Here is a 16,637-nt window from a genome sequence, read left to right as displayed (position 1 = left end):
CGGGAATACACTCCTCTTTCTGCACATTAACGTGAATAATAAGTCAACTTTTCCTTGCTCGGTGGCTCCTCGGCTATTTAAAGAGAGCAGATTCCTCCCAGTTTGGATCCAGTAAACTTCAGATTGTGAGCTTCACAGCGTTTCATCCGCAGACGTCTGGAGCCAAAAGAGCAGACAGAAAAAAAGCTCGCCCACATAATCAAACTGTATCGGAAACAGGGGAAATTTCGAAGCAGCATTGATTATTCACTTTGGAAGTCAGCATGTTGTCATCTGCTTTTGATAGTGAACTTGGCGAGCGCTCAGCTCTCATCAGCGCCGGCTAACATCCACTCCAGCAAACCCTCCAGAGTTACAGAAGAGAAGCAGCCTGAGAGAGGAAGGACGTGAGAGTTCACATCACAACATCTGACAGCGCTAACTTCCATCCCAGGAAGCGTTGGAAGATATTCACCCGACAGAGAAGAGGCCACTTACCCGTGCATGGCGTGCAGCGCGTGGGGCTCGTAGTGGTACCGGCCCTCCTGGTGGCGCATGTCGATGGGGATGGGCGTGTGGAAGGTGGGGAAGATGTGGTGGTGGGCTGCCGGAACAGAAAAGCAGAGAAGAAGACGGAGTTAGACGAGGGAGGGAGGGAGGGAGGGAGAGGAGACTTCAAAACACACACACACACAAAAAAAGGCTGCGAGAGGAATTTCAAAGCAAACGGGCTACAATAAAGAAACATGAATTTCAGAGCGAGCTGAGCACTTTCGTGTAAAATATTGGCACTATCACACGAGAGGAGTGGAATAAATAAATAAATAATCAAAGTCGTCCTGAGAAATCCTACATCTCCAACATAAAAGATATCCAACCGGGCTTTTGACAAAGACCTGCAGCGAGACGCTCTTTGAACTAGACGGGATGATGGACTGTGTGCAGGGGAGCTGCAGCCCGACTCAAACCGGGTCTGACAGCGCCGGGGAAATCTTCCCACTGCTCGTCCAAACAGAACTCCTCCAGAGCTGCAGCTGAAACACACAACCGGGTCAGCTGTAAACACCACGGCTGCCTCATGAATTCTGTTTCTGCCTTCAGGATTTAAGTTGCGGTCGGGTTCTGCTTTGTGTTGGGAGGGACGGAGAGACGGAAGCAGTGTTCTGGACCTTCGTTTGTCTGAGATACAACGTAAAAAAGTGCTCCAGTGACCACCACTGAACCCGGACCTCCATCCTGCTCGGGACCAGGCCTCGTGTCCTGATGTGTTCCTAAACTCAACTCAACAACCGTTTAACGTGGAGCTCGTGGTTTCCTTGCAGAAAGACTCTCTGGTGTCAGAATGTTAGTGCTGACTTTGGGATGAAACCCCAGAAAACACTAAGTCCTACACTTCCCATAATGCATCACCACAGGATCTTTTCACGATCTGGTCTGAATGAGGCCTGACACAGCCTCTCTGTAACAAACTGACCACTGAAGGAAACTCTGGTTCTGACATCAGAATACTGGATCAATCTCACATTCTGAACCCTCTTTGTTGTGCAGATCTGTCTGATTTGCATCCTCACTAAAACATGATGATCCATCACAAACTGCCTCGTGCTTTCACGTCCGTCCGGGGAACTCCTCCTCGTTGGTGTTCTCTGCAGACTTTGCCTTGTAAACCATCAGGCAGACGACAGAACGATGCTTACACTCCTCATGACGAGTCACATCATCAAATATCGATCAAGTCTTCTCAGAGGCGCCGCCGACTTCCTCACAGATAATCGTACCGACAGCACCGATCGATTCTGTGATTTCTACATTTACATTCAGCAAATCACCTCGTAACTCCTGACACGTGGTTCTCGCCCACTTGATAGCATGTTAGCTAACGTCCAGTAGTGACACATGAGCACTGCTGACTCTGACATGTGACCTGAGATCTCTTCAGCCTCTTTCACATGATCCAGATCTTGTATTCAGACCTGAAGATGAATCTCATTAAAGCTCCTCTGCTTCCAATTTAAGCGTCCGTGTTTCAGTCTTTACGAGCTCCGTGTGTTTCATCGTGCGTCGTTTTAATGGCCCTTGTTATTTTTCATTAAAGCTCATGTTTTCCTTTCTCATAGTTTGGACGTTTACCCAAAACATCAGAACTAATTAGCTGCTGCGCTAACGCGAGCGTCTCCGTTTTACCGCCGTGTAAACGAAGCCTTTCTCTGAGTTTATGGAGTTTTGTTTCTTGTTAACATTTCTCTCAGGTTTTTTATTTTAGCTCCACGAGGGCACAGCCTAACTCTCTCTCTCTCTCTCTCTCTCTCATCATGTCTTCCCTCGCTCGCCCTCTGTACAGTGTTCACATCCTGTTAATTACAACCTGGTGTGTCTCGTCTCCGAGCTGCCGGATCGCAGGAGAACAAAAAGACGGAGAGGAGGAGGAGGAGGAGGAGGAGGAGGAGGAGGAGGAGGAAGAGGAGGAGGAGGTGAGCCAGCTGATCTCTGGTCTGCATTAACATTCTTCTCCTGTCACACACACACACTCTCACACACTCTCTAGCGGGAATCTCGCAGGGTGACCTGGGATTTCGGAGCGTCGGGGTCAGGGCCACGGATCATTATCTGCGTTGGGGAGGGATAACGGGGCCTCCGAGGGCTCCCAGGGGCCCCGGGACCTGAGTGAGTCAGCATTCCAGGTCCATTCCTCTCACTCTGCCCCCTGACAGCCTGACGGACAGACCCGGTCCCAGAACGCCGGCAGAAATAGCACCTCTTTCCTTCATTTTCGGTCTGCGCAGTGCCAGCGAGGCCTGACGGGACGAGGCCGGGTGCTTCGGCTCCGTCTCGATGTGTTCACAGGTTCAGTTTGGACCAAAGGGAGGAGAAGAAGTCGGCTTCCTGTCACCAAACAAACCAACAGCGTCACCTCTCACTGATCCATCTGCAGCTGAAGAACTTAAAGTCAAGAGAAGCTGTTCAGGGTTCAGTCGTTTCCTCACAGCTGCTCAGCATTACAGTTGCTGCCGTCTGACTTTTGAATGTCAGGTGTGGCGCCTTTATTACAGACTTCCAGATGAATTAAAGACACGAGCCCGAGGCTGTTTCCATGACAAACACTTCAGAGGAGAGGCAGCCACGACTTTAACACGACTCAGTCACGACTCCAACACACAGCGAACCCAACCGAGCCGCTGAGTGAACCCAGCTGGGACCGACTCGGTCGAGGTGTCGACACAAACACAAACTTTCCTTTCTCTTGCAGAAATCAAGTGTCGATGCACAACACCAGAAGTTCTGACAGAGTTCTGACAAACACAACTGAGAGGAATCAGAAGAGTTCTGCAGTGGAGACAAACATCCTCCTGTACCACTTTGTGTTTGCTTTCACTCACTGCTTGGATTTATTGGCAGCAGACAAAAGAAAAGAGAGCTTGAACTGAAATCATTCTGCAGTTTCTTTATGTGATCTGGTGTCACAAAGAGCTCGTTAAGCCTCGTTATGGCCTCGCTGGGCGGCTCCTCCTCATATTTCACCATTAATCAGAACAAAGATAAACACTGACACGTGTTTCATGTGACGCTGTGATAATCTGCGCAGTGTAAACATGAATTTCCAGGAGGAACAAACATGAATTATATGTAAATCACTTGCAACAATGAAATATGACCTTTTATAATCGTATAATTTGCCTCTTGTTGCCACGATGATGATCACTCTGTAGCTCGTCCTCTGACTGGTCAAACACCAAACAGTTTACCAGGACGTTGTCGTGTTTTGGCGTCCCGTTACAGAAAAATCTCTCGTCATGTTTCCTCGGCTTCTTTCTTTGGTTTGTCAGCAGACGTGTCGTCCTCCATGATGACTCTGTGTCGGCTGAGCAGAGTCAGTATATATACGTACTATATATGTGAGAGCGAGCTGACGGGCCCCATTCAACAGCAGCTCCAGTTAATGCTCCATTCATAACACCCGGGGGGAGTTATAACAGGGGAGACAAAGGGCGGCTGGATCTGGGTCACCGGGACATGACGGAGAGACGGGTCAGAGTCCGTGAGGTCATCTCTACTCCGGGCTTTTAAAACTTTTAGATTAACGTTTAAAAAAGTTTTTACAGAGTTTGGCTAAAACACTTAACGTATATCCGGAAAATAATCCATAAAATACAAACTTTAAAGAGTAACTCCACCCAGTGAGGTCACTTGGAGGTGATGATGCATTGTGGGTAATGCAGGCAGCAGAATCTGTTATGAATTATCAAAATCAATACCACAGAACCAGAAGTATCAGCTTTTTTTTATTCCATAAATTCTGCTTCTTCCTTTTCAAAGCCTGGAGCCAACATTACCCAAAATGCAACTTGGCGACTTAGTGACATCACTGGAGGCAATTTATTAGATGTTCAGATCCAAAAGACCGGCAAAGAAGAATGACTAACTGAGCGACGTCCACAAAAATTAGAAACTAAATAAATGTTCTCGGTTCATTGATTAATTGTTCAGATCTTTGTCGATCAATATGACGTCTTCAAATATCTTGTTTTAGTCCACAACTCAAAGATATTCAGTTTACTGTCAGAGGAGGAAAGAAACCAGGAAATATTCACTAACACACTTTTTTCCCTTTTTAAAAGTCTGAAACTGATCAATCAATCACCAGAGCACCGACTCCAACGATCGTTGTGATTCTAACTGTGTTTATGTGTCCAGTTTTGGTAAATGTGCTGTTAAAAGTTTCAGTCCGAGGCTCAGAGTGACCCGTCGGGTCCGGACCCGTCGGACCTGGAGGTTGAGCCGCTCCTCCGGGTTTCCTCCGCGGCCCTGCGTGGCGTCCTGGCCGGGGGATTGACCAGGCAGGCTTATTCCATCACCGAGACAGCTCCATTGTTCTGCCGCCACGGGAAGAACAAAAGGCGAGCGCTCATGAGAGTTCAAGAGGCACATTTACCTGATTCGCTGGGCCCGATCCCCCCTGGGCGTTAGCAGCGTCAGGCGGCACCGCCGCGGCCTCGCCTGGGCTCCAGCCATCTATTAGTCTTTGCTGGATAACATTTGTTTTAACGCCGCAGCGGGCTGGCTCCAGTTTTTCATCGTCAGGCCTCCTTCTGTAGCACGCAGCAGAAACACGGCTTCCTCCTGTCGCTGCAGCGTTACCGTAAAGTTCAGGACGAGACCGTCTTCACTGAAGAGACGCTGAGAAACTTTGAGTTTCTGTGTTTGTATGAACTCTGAGAGGTTAACAGCGACTGTAGCAGCCGGGAAAGATGCCTGATGTCAAAGTATCCCACAGCAAAAATAACTACACAACAAGGTCATGAGAGGAAGATCAGAGCTGGAGAGAACAGCTGGCTCAGGAGTTCTTCTTCTCTGATTTACCAGAAGTAAACAGGGTAGTGCATCACTTCCTGTGCAGCGGAGAAGCTTTACCAGGAAATAGTGACGAGTCAGTGCGAATAACGTCACAGCAGAAGAAGAACGGTTCATGTTCTGACTTCAAGCTTTAGATCAACAACACAAATATCAAACGTATCTGTATTTTACCTGGCCGTATGACAGACATGACAACATCCCACAAAACTTCTATTCTTCTGTCCAAAAGTCAACAAATACAGCAGCTATGAGAAGCTGAACAGAGAGGAAACATATCAAAACACTTAGTTAAACTATTTTCGCAGGTTTTAAACGTGTTTAAAAAGGTTGTTTTCCTTCAGAAATGGTTTTCAGATGTCAGTCAGGAACCCACAAGAAAAATAAGACACTTCAGGTTCTCCTTGTGACGTCTTTGGGGTTCCAAATTTGTTGGAGAATCATAAAGAACCATCCATCCATCCATCCATCCTCTAATCATCCATCCATCCATCCATCGTCTAATCATCCATCCATCCTCTAATCATCCATCCATCCATCCATCCATCCTCTAATCATCCATCCATCCATCCATCCATCCATCGTCTAATCATCCATCCATCCTCTAATCATCCATCCATCCATCCATCCATCCATCCTCTAATCATCCATCCATCCATCCATCCATCCTCTAATCATCCATCCATCCATCCATCCATCCATCCTCTAATCATCCATCCATCCATCCATCCTCTAATCATCCATCCATCCATCCATCCATCCATCCTCTAATCATCCATCCATCCATCCATCCATCCATCCTCTAATCATCCATCCATCCATCCATCCATCCATCCATCCATCCTCTAATCATCCATCCATCCTCTAATCAACCATCCATCCATCCATCCATCCATCCATCGTCTAATCATCCATCCATCCATCCATCCATCCATCCATCCATCCATCCGTCCTCTAATCATCCATCCATCCATCCATCCATCCATCGTCTAACCATCCATCCTCTAATCATCCATCCATCCATCCATCCATCCATCCTCTAATCATCCATCCATCCATCCATCCATCGTCTATTCATCCATCCATCCATCCATCCTCCAATCATCCATCCATCCATCCATCCATCGTCTAACCATCCATCCTCTAATCATCCATCCATCCATCCATCCATCCTCTAATCATCCATCCATCCATCCATCCATCGTCTATTCATCCATCCATCCATCCATCCATCCTCCAATCATCCATCCATCCATCCATCCTCTGATCATCCATCCATCCATCCATCCTCTAATCATCCATCCATCCATCGTCTATTCATCCATCCATCCTCTAATCATCCATCCATCCATCCATCCTCTAATCATCCATCCATCCATCCATCCATCCATCCATCGTCCATCCATCCATCCGTCCTCTAATCATCCATCCATCCATGGTGGTCGTACAGTCCCCTATCAGTCTCTGACAGCTGTGTTCAGTCCAGGTGTTAATACCCATCATGCATCAGGGGGCTGGAGGTGAGGCATTAACAATGACGGGCCTCCTCTGCTCGCCGTGCCGCGAGCGGCATGTTGTTAGCATGCTGTTTGTGCAATTTAGGTACTTAAAAGACTGCTCGGGTTCAAAGACTGATTGCACCGTCGAGTAATCACCCTCCTCCACGCACGCCTGATTTATCACCTCCTCGCTTAATAGCGCTGCTTAACACACAGGTTTGTCCAGATTAAGTAATTACCTTAAAGCAAAAGTTTATTATCTGCTCCGACGGGCCGGTGATAAAGGCCCGCTGTCGAGACGAGCCACAGAAAGAGCGGCGAGCTGCTGAAAGAGAGCGATAATTAAAACACAATGAATTAAATCGTTGCTTCTGGGGCTGTCAGTGTGCTCCCCAGCTAACATCCATATTACCCCGCTGGCACCCTTACTAGGAGGGCGCCTGGGATTATACCTGGGCCCGGACCAGTCGAGCAGCTGAATGGGAAATTACTCCAATGGGCCGTGTGTAAATGAAACAGACCCAGTTCCTCCCCAGCAGGAGGAGGAAGGAGGGTGAGGAGAGAGGAGCAACACCTGAGTGTTACACATTAGCTCGGCTCGCTTCTCGTCGCAATGTCTTAATGAGGCGGAGGCCGCCACGGATACAGATGTTGGAGGAGGGACGGAACAACCCGGGAACACGGGGGACCGTTCTGAGTGATGCGCCTCTTCCTGGTGATGAATGCGTCGCAGGTGGAAGCAGGAGACGTCTCCTCGCCTCCCCGAGGAGGCCCGGACCTCCAGCTCGATCTACAGAAATAGATCTGGCTGCGTCCTGTCGCGTCAGCACTCGGCCGCCTCCCGTGTCGATAAACGCTCCGCTGCACGCCTGACACATGCTGCTGAAGCTGAATCCTCGCTATTTTTTGACCCCCAGCTTTATTTTGTTTGACATTTCGCTGCTGCTAAAGCCGGTCGGACCTCTTCAGCTCCAACAGAACCACAGAGGAGGAGCTTTAATCCTCTCAGAGGCATTATTATTCCAATTCTCCTTCTCCTAATCCACCGTGTGAAGACGGAGGGTGTTTGGTGCTTTATAAATATAATAATATGTCACTTAATATGTCAGTGCGGGGCCACATATCAGTATCATGTGGTTACCATTATAAAAACACAGATTGTGGATCATCAGTGTCGTCTTCTCCTGCTTTTAAAGGCTCGTTACAGAAATGTTGGGTCGTCTGCAGTTAGTGGAAGAAAATGTACATCAGTGCTACAACTTAAAGGTCCAATGTGTAGGATTTAGGAGCATCTATATGTACCCTAAAGTGTTTCACATCGCGATAAGTCTAAAACTATCATGGTTTTATCTCACCAAGCCACAATGTTCAGGTAAATCAAAGAGAAACAGATGTATCACCACCCAAAGTCGGTTCCTCACGTCATCTCTGGCACATTTCTGCAGAGAGATCCACCTGAAGCAGAGCTGTAATCACACCTACAGACGTCTCTTAGTGGCAGAGTCGGTGTTTATGAAAGGCTTCGCTTCACTCTGCTCGATTACAAGCCAGCCGGGCCCCGTAAACTAAACTCAGATGGGCTCCTGACGAGCTTGTTTATGGGAGAGTTTGTGTAACGTGTCATCGCGCCGGGGCAGAGGTTCTGTCGGTGAGGAGACGTCCAAACAAATCACAGCCCGGATCTTGTAATTTCAGCTCAAAGTGATGGTGGTGTAATTCCCCCAAGAACACAAAGACAGAGCAGAAAATGATGATCAGATGATGATGAAGTTTAAAGGACGGGGTCTCTTTCTCCACAGCAGCACGAGAAACTAAAGAGAAACTAAAATGTAAAGCAGAGCGACTGGTGGAAGCTCAGAGAGCTCTCCGCAGTGGGAAAGTGTTAATCAGGATTAGAAAGTCAATTCCCTTCAGCTCTGTCTCCTTTTCTCTATTGTTTCCTCTCAAGCCGTCTCCCACATGCTTCTGTTCAGCAGAGAAAAGAGTCCACAGAGAGGTATTGTTGACCCAGGTCAGTTTGAAGTGTGTGTGTGTGTGTGAGGAGGGTTTTGTGTGGAGTCCAGAGGTCACGACGGAGGTGACGGAGCAGCACAACACCACCCTCTCTCTACCAGCTCTCTGGTGTTTGGTGCAGCTGAAGATCTGCCAGGTTTCACTTCTTGTTTCTGGGACTGAACTGTTTATTTTCAGGTCAGGTGTGTTTCTTCAGCAGTTTTTGGAGGAGACCTGGGGATTTTTCTGGCGTTTTTGTTGCGACCAAAACAGTTTATTGTCACGTGCAGCCTGAGCATCTTCAGCTCTGGCTGTGGTGACAAAATCTGGTGTTATTTTAAGGAGACTTGGGGACTTTTCCAACTGATTTTGTGGCCACCAAACCTGGCAACCCACAAAAGGGGGTGTTTTTTAAGGAGACCTTTCCAGCCTCTTTTGTGATGACCAAAGTAATCTGTCTTTTGAGGGAAGTTTAAGAATCTCCAGCTGTTTTTGTGGTGGCCAAAACTGGGTGTTTTTTAGGGAGACCTGCCGCCATTTCCAGCTGTTTTTGTGGAGACCAACGTTAGCAGTCTGTCACTGAAAGTCGCAGCATCTCCAGATGTTTTTTTAATGTAGTAAAACACGACACTACAGGACACTTTGGGGCATTTCTAACCTTTCTTGTGGTGACCAAAACCAGCTGCTGTTCGTGGGACGTTGAAACATCTCCAGCTGTTTTTGTGGAGACAAAATCAGGTGTTTTTTAAGCAAACACTACAGCAAAAAAGGGGAAATACAAAACACTGAGACACTGCTGGATGTTCGACTTCCTCTCCAAGCTTCACACAAACACACTGTAGTCCAACAAGCACAGCAAACACGACAACACACTCCATCAGAGTGTAAGCTGGGTTCGTTGAGGCCTGAAGGAGCAGCGGTGTGAGCCTCTGCATCCTCCCCCTCCTCCTGCTTCTCATCCCAAGTGGGCCACCTCTGACCCGAACGGTTCAGCCTCTGAATGGAGACGGCGACGGCCACAAAGCCCTGCAAACAGCGCAGTGTGTAATGATAAAGTGGCGAGCTCGGGAGGGAAGAAGAAGAAGAAGAAGAAGCCTTGCACACAATTAAATGCTGACTCGCACCTCATCTCCTCTCGTCTGAGCACATCGGACCGGAACCAGAGCAGAAAATGAGCCACATTTTAGGAACTGATTCTCTGAACTGTGCAGGGATTCAAAAGGAAAAATCATCCTCCGTGAAGTAGAACAAAACATTAAACATGAAGCCTTTAAACTGAGCTTCCGCTACATAATGCTGACCCAAAATAAAAAACCTCAGTCCACGTCGCGATTCATCTTAAAAGCCCGTCTAATGAGTTCCTGTGACTCGCGCTCGGACTTGTTAAGAAAGAGACGGTGTAAATGAGAGCAGCACTGATCTGCATATTCCCTGACCTTATTCCAGTCCTCGCTCGGCCTGGTTCTGTGGCTAATTAGCTCGTGCAAACACCACCAATGGGTGCAAGACAAAGCACATCAGGACAACAATTAGTCTAAAAGAGCCATTAGCTTCCCGAGCAAACGAGGCTGCAGCGCGGAACAACGCTGCAGAGAGGAAACACACATGGCAGCGCTCAGACTGAGGAGGAGGAGGAAGTGTTGAATATCATTACAGCAGCTGAGTGTTTGGTCATTTCTGTACGTGTGCAGAAACAAACAGCAACAGAGACGAGAAGGAGCGGATGATGAGCTGAAACAGCAGATTCTGAGGTGTAGTTTCCCCAGTAAACACACCAGCCTGTTCAGCGCTCCAGCTGCAGTGTTAGTTAAACGGACCGGACAAGTGTCTGAACCAAAACTAGATCAACCACAAAAAGACACAACCGGAGCTCTGAGCAGATTTATAGCAGAGTTTATGTTCAAAGTCTCGTTGTTGGCACCAGCAGATGTTGAAGATGGAGGCTTGTTACAGAAGGATCCAACAGTGAGAGTACAACAAGTTTCAAAGTGCCAAAACTTTTCCCACTGATACAGAAACATTTCTTTCCCATTTGTCGTCACAGATTTAGAGAAATGATCCCGTTATTCACTCGTTCTTACGTCAAAACAACCGCAGATAAAACTATAAACATCAGACTGTCAGTTATCAAATAAAAGTCGACATCAGGAACTCTTTCGTTCCCTTTTCTTTTGCAGGATGTAGAATTAGACTCTGTAAAGTCACTACAGGGATAAAACCCTCTGAAACGTAACAGAGGAGATGTTCGTAGTCACTGCAGCTGTAAACACAGACAAACTGAAACTGACGAGGGAGTTTCTGACTCGTGCTCAACCTTCATCACTCATTTCATCCTGACGGCTCAAAGCTCCGGGACTTCGCTCATTTTCTGTCCAATTTAAAACACGGAGGGAAGCCCGTGATCTGGAAACAGGAGCCCGGCTGAGGGGATTGTTGGAGAGAGGGGGCCTCCCACCTCCGACGACCCCGGCTGAGAGCGAGCGGGGGCGGGCGGCCGCCTGCTGAGGCTTCCTGTCGGTCCTCCACGTCACTCAGACTCGCGTTACGGCGGGAGCTGGCTGCGGTTCTGTGGACGAGGCCCCGCAGACGGGCTGTCAGCTGTGATCGAGTTTCCCCGTCAGTAAGAAATGTGTCATTACACCCACGTCCCCGCGGTTTACACACATTATCCTGCAGCCTGCCGCTGCCGCCTGCTGCTTTCTGAGCTGGAGGTGGAGACAGATTGATTTCTGAAAGACGTGTTGCTGCAGATCTGACCGGACTGAACTGGAAATGGTACCGGGCCGATTACTGCAGACACTCGGTAAATGTTAACAGTAAGACAGGAAACACGGATGATGACATTCACCCAGAAGCCTCCCTACGTGGTGAAGAGGGCTCTGAGTCAGACGATGGGAAGAGTGAGAGGAAGGTCGAGCCTCCTTTTGTAAAAGTACAAAGAGCGAGTTCGCCAGTCAGGCGGAGAGCGAGGAGGCGAGGAGACGCCTTCATGTGACCCTGCGTGGGTTCAGCGCCGTCGCCGCGGTGACAAAGAGCGGCGGAGGCCCGGACGAGTCTCAATACACAGAGAGAGAAAGACTGACGGGCTGGAAAGTTACACAACTGATTCTGAGGGAGATGCTGAGAGTTAAAAAGTCATCATGACTTCACAGAAACACTTCCAACATCATGGAGCAGTCCTCCAGTTCATGAACACATTACTGGATGTTTGTGCTGCAGCGTGTCCGTCCATCCAATAATGGACACGTCATATCTCTGTTCTCCTGAGAACATCCGAGGGTTTGACTAACACCTGGAACAATCAGTCTGACTGGGTCCAATGCAACAGGACCGTTCAATCCAGTAAATAGGACTAACCTTAGACACGACATCTCAACAGGAAGTAAACTGTGGTCGGCTAGGTAGCTAGCATACCTTGCTAGTTCAAACTTTAACATTACTTAGCAATAAAAGAATGAAAACTGGTAAAGATTGCAGAGAAATATCAAGTCCACCAACAACACAACCTGAAATCTTTGATTAAAGAGGCTGATCTGGTATCAGCAGCATGTACGTCACTGGAACAAACAGACTCCATGTTTCTACTCAAAGACAGAAAGAAGTTCATGTAGAACATTTGCCGAATTTACACGAAGGTCCAAATCTGCAGAATGAGTCAGAGACAGAGTTTTACAGAGTTTATAAAGTTTCTCTGAAGTCAACAACTCTTTAAATGCTCCAGTTTGTTAATGGAGTCTGGTGCTGCTGTGGTCGGCTGACAGTGTTATTTGTTTGCTGAGTTTCTGCGTCTCCATCAGGATCATCTCCGTCATTTCAAAGCTCTGAGTGACGTCCAGCTCCGACACCCAGTGTTTTATTGAGCCTCTGATGGTCTGACTGGCTGTCTGAGTGCAGCGTGAGGCCGGCTGACGGGGAACCACTTACTTCACCCTGTTTATGAGGGAAAATACTCCTCAGTGTTGAGTTTAGAAAAGAGCTAAGTCATATTTACGGTGTTTTAACAGTTGCTGCTGCTGGTGCAGGCGTGGGTTTGGTGCGGAGGGGAAACTCTCTGAAACACAACACCTCGCTAAAAATCCATGAATGTGACAACCTGGTGCTTCATAAAGATTTATAACAGGCAGACAAACAGCAGACTGTGTGTTTATCCTCACGCAGAGCTTTGATTTCCACTGTAGCAGAGCTAATTAGCTGTTATTGCTAATCTCCAGCTGCTTTCTCGGTACTTACAAGGCAATTAGCGTGCCTCTCCTCGTCTCGCTGTGAGCGAGCGCAGAGCGGCGGCGCTCTCACACGGCAGCTGCAGCAGCTTCAGGCCCGGCAGACCCGGTCCACATACAGAACATCTTCACTGTGAGCAGAACAACATGGAGGACGCTCTGTGTTAGATGTAGGGAGGAAACCTGGTCATCAGACGTGCACCGAAAAGTCTGATTCTCACACTTCAGACTCCTTCACTCCCACAAACACACTCTCTTTTCCTCCTCTTCTAACATGGACGGTGGCCCTCCAGTCTGCGGTTGTCCGGGTCAGAACCATAACGAGCTGCTAAAACCTCTAAGAATCTAATCCGTCTGGACTTCAGATGCTTCTGCTGTCGACAAATCTCGTACAGAATCCTGCAGACAGCAGCAGTTTGTGCACTCTGTGATTTAAAGCCCGCTGCGCATTGTTCTGGGTCGAGGCCGGCTGGATGCACAGATCACATCAGCACCACATGACTGGGTCGAGGAGCGGTGTTGCCGGGGCGTCCGCGTCCTCTCAGACCAGATCAGAGACCAGAGTATATACATAAATAATCTAAATGTTTCATGAACAAATGAAGAAGTTTCTCCTGTTTTTCTGACTCAAACTGAAGTAATCTCCGTCTGTTTGAAGGTTTCTGGTCGAAGACGCACTTTTCCCTCCAGTTATCTTCACTTTGTGATCTTTCACGTCTGGTTTGAGTCTAAGGAGGCGGCTCGGCCTCCATGTTGGACCCAGACAGACCCGGGATCTGCCCTGGACCTCCCTGCGACCTCTCGGGAGGCGGGGAGCTGATTTGCAGTCTGGTGGAGCAGCAGGAGGAGGGCTACCAAACAGAAAGATGGAGGACGGAGGGGGAGTTCTGGCCTAATCCTCTGAAACATCCATATATCGCCGCTGAGCGTCGGCTCCCGCAGCTGTAAATCTGCAGGAATGCAGCCTGTTGTTTTTGGAATCAGCGCGAGCAAACGTTAACGGCCCAGAGAGATTGATGTCTGCGGACGTCGCTGAAGCTTGTGGACACATATATCAGCAGCCGGTCCAACACAGACAGACGACACTGACGAACACAAACTCGACCCAGTGTTGCATGACGGCCGACGTCTCTCTGTGTGTTTACTGAACACATGAAAGGACGAACTGAAATCATTATCATCCTGATTCTACAGTTAATTACTCAAACTTTACAGGATCCAAGACAAGATCCAAGATCTGACTGACGGGCAGGAACGTGTGTTTGATGATAAAGCCTTTAAATAATATCATCATATGTGTTACTGAAGTGGATCAGAACCGCTGTAGAGACAAAACTGAGCTGGGACTCTTTTTCTGGCCGGTTGATTGAATAAAGGGACAGGTTCAGTTTTTTAAGCGATTGTGTTCTTCCACATTTTCTCTCAGGGAATAATTCATGATGTTGTTAAAGACATCAGGTGGATTCAGACGGCTGGTACCTGTGAGTGAGTCCAATCGGATCCGGGTCCAAATAAGAATCTGGACCTGGTGGATTTAAATAAGTGTCATCTGATCTTGGATCAGTCTTGATCAAACTAAAGGCGAACTGTTCTCCTTCTGTCTGAGGTTCTCGTCGCGTCTCTGAAGTAAAGTCCAGTTTGGTCTGATTATTCTGTTATTCTACCATCCTGCTGATGAAACCCAGGTTCTGTTCTGATCACCAGGTCCTGTTCTGATCACCAGGTTCTGCTGGATGAGTCCTGGCCGTGTCCAGCTGTTCAGGCTGGCGGTCCAACAGTTTGTGTGTTAGAGCGTTCTGTGTGCGTCGGCCCGTGTTAATGTCAGGGGGCGACTTTCCCGGCGCTGCCTCTCGGAGGCCTCCCGGGCCGGGCCTCATTTAACCAGCACCGAGGCAGCAGAAGAGAAAAGAGCCGCCCCCTCTTCTTCTTCTTCTTCTTCTCCTCCTTCTCAGGAAGATTAGTGGCCGTCCTTTTGGAGTGGGAGGTGGATGCTGAGCCTTTCTCCGTCACATTTCTCTCTGACCCAGCGGGCCTGACCCCCCCAGCGTCCCGCCACCATCCATTACTCACCGTCCGCCGGGCCGAGATAAAGAACCCGTCCTTATCACTGACTCACCTCTCTTAAAACACTCTTTACTCAGCCCGGCCCGGCTCCATTCATCTCACACATCCACACTAATCCCATTGTTCCTGACGGGCCGGCCCTCAGCTGGACCCGCCGGCTGGATCAGACCCGAGGCAGATGTTGTTAACTCTGATCCAAAGCACCTTACAGAACCAGAGGAACTGATCCCTGGAGGACCCGGTCAGAACAGATTCTGCAGAACTTCAACAGGGACAATAACTCCGATGATCCAGAGTGAGTCCAACAGTTCAGAACCCCTAAAAATATATTAACTTTAATTTAACATAATCAATAAATCAATCAATCAATAAATTAATATGTCGTTAGCAACAAAAAACATTTTAAAGACGGATGAAGACGTTCATTAATTTACTAAACGTGACGAGAATGTTTTTATCTTTCTATCAGTTCCTGTTTTATTTCTCTTTTATGACTTAATGCTTTAATTTAAATATGTTTTAGTTTCTTAATATAATTGTGTTTTATTTACAAATATATATAAATACGTAAATATTGATCAACTCGCCTTTTATTTCTCTGCTATTTTATTCATTACTTTGAATTCCTTTATTTTTGCATTTATTTATTCGTGTGTTTGTCTTTTATATCACGAAGTTAAAAGGGAAAAGAACATTTACAAACATTATAAAATGTTATATATAAACAAATAGACAAATACAATTTATGTAGATATAATAAGGACATAAAAATCTATTTGTGGAACTATTCTTTGTCTTCTTTTATTTGTATTGTTGTCGGGCTACAAAAAAGTCGTTTATAAGTGAAAATGATGAATAATTAACGGTCCTGGCTAATTCTCTTGGTCTTACATGAACAAAATAATAAAAACAAATACTTAAATACATTTTTAAATGAATAAATCAAATGCAAACATAAATAATGCAAAAGGTAATTAAAATAAATGATGTTGTATTTTATAAATAAGTTAAAACGACATTTATTGTTGTATTTCTGGTTAATTTTCCGACATATTAACTGATTTATTGAGACATTTATTTGTTTGTTTTTCTATACATTAATATAAAGACCTGATGCTGGAGTTATCCTGCCGGACAGAACCAGAACTGTTCTGAGAGCTGCTACATGCTGTTCTGGAGCTTCTCCTGGTTTGTTCCTGTAAGTGTCTGTTTAGCCTGTTTAGGTCTGCCTCCCCCTCCCTCCCCCTCCTCCCTCCCTCCTCCTCCTCCACCCAGAGTGCCCCGGGCAGCCGAGGAGGTGCTAAGTACTTAGGCTTCCTCCCCGCGGACCATCCAGACTCAGCAGAAAGACCTGGGAGGCTGCAGGAGGGACGGAGGGAGGGAGTCGGGGGGAGGGAGCATCAATCTCCCTCTCGAATGACAAACTCACTCTCAGCAAGATGTATGTCATGAGCCACCAAAGCCAGTTAATCAAATCATTAGCGGCAGCCGGTAGTTTCCTGTGGCCTAGTTTACCGACACAGACGGAGAGGAG

The 16,637-nt window shown here is 47.4% G+C and overlaps 1 protein-coding gene across 1 annotated transcript in view; it reads right to left on the bottom strand.

Annotated features, from left to right (window-relative positions):
• The window catches only part of LOC115576773 (zinc finger protein GLI2-like), a 65,865-nt gene that overhangs the window by 32,620 nt on the left and 16,608 nt on the right, over window positions 1–16,637 (bottom strand). Inside the window, exon 3 of the mRNA XM_030409334.1 lies at window positions 478–583. Coding sequence (XP_030265194.1) covers window positions 478–583 — 106 coding nt within the window. The remainder of the gene's footprint in view (window positions 1–477; window positions 584–16,637) is intronic.

This window comes from Sparus aurata, chromosome 24, assembly GCF_900880675.1.
Source record: "Sparus aurata chromosome 24, fSpaAur1.1, whole genome shotgun sequence".
NCBI classification, from domain to species: Eukaryota; Metazoa; Chordata; class Actinopteri; order Spariformes; family Sparidae; genus Sparus; species Sparus aurata.
This window is presented reverse-complemented; position numbering and strand designations above follow the sequence as displayed.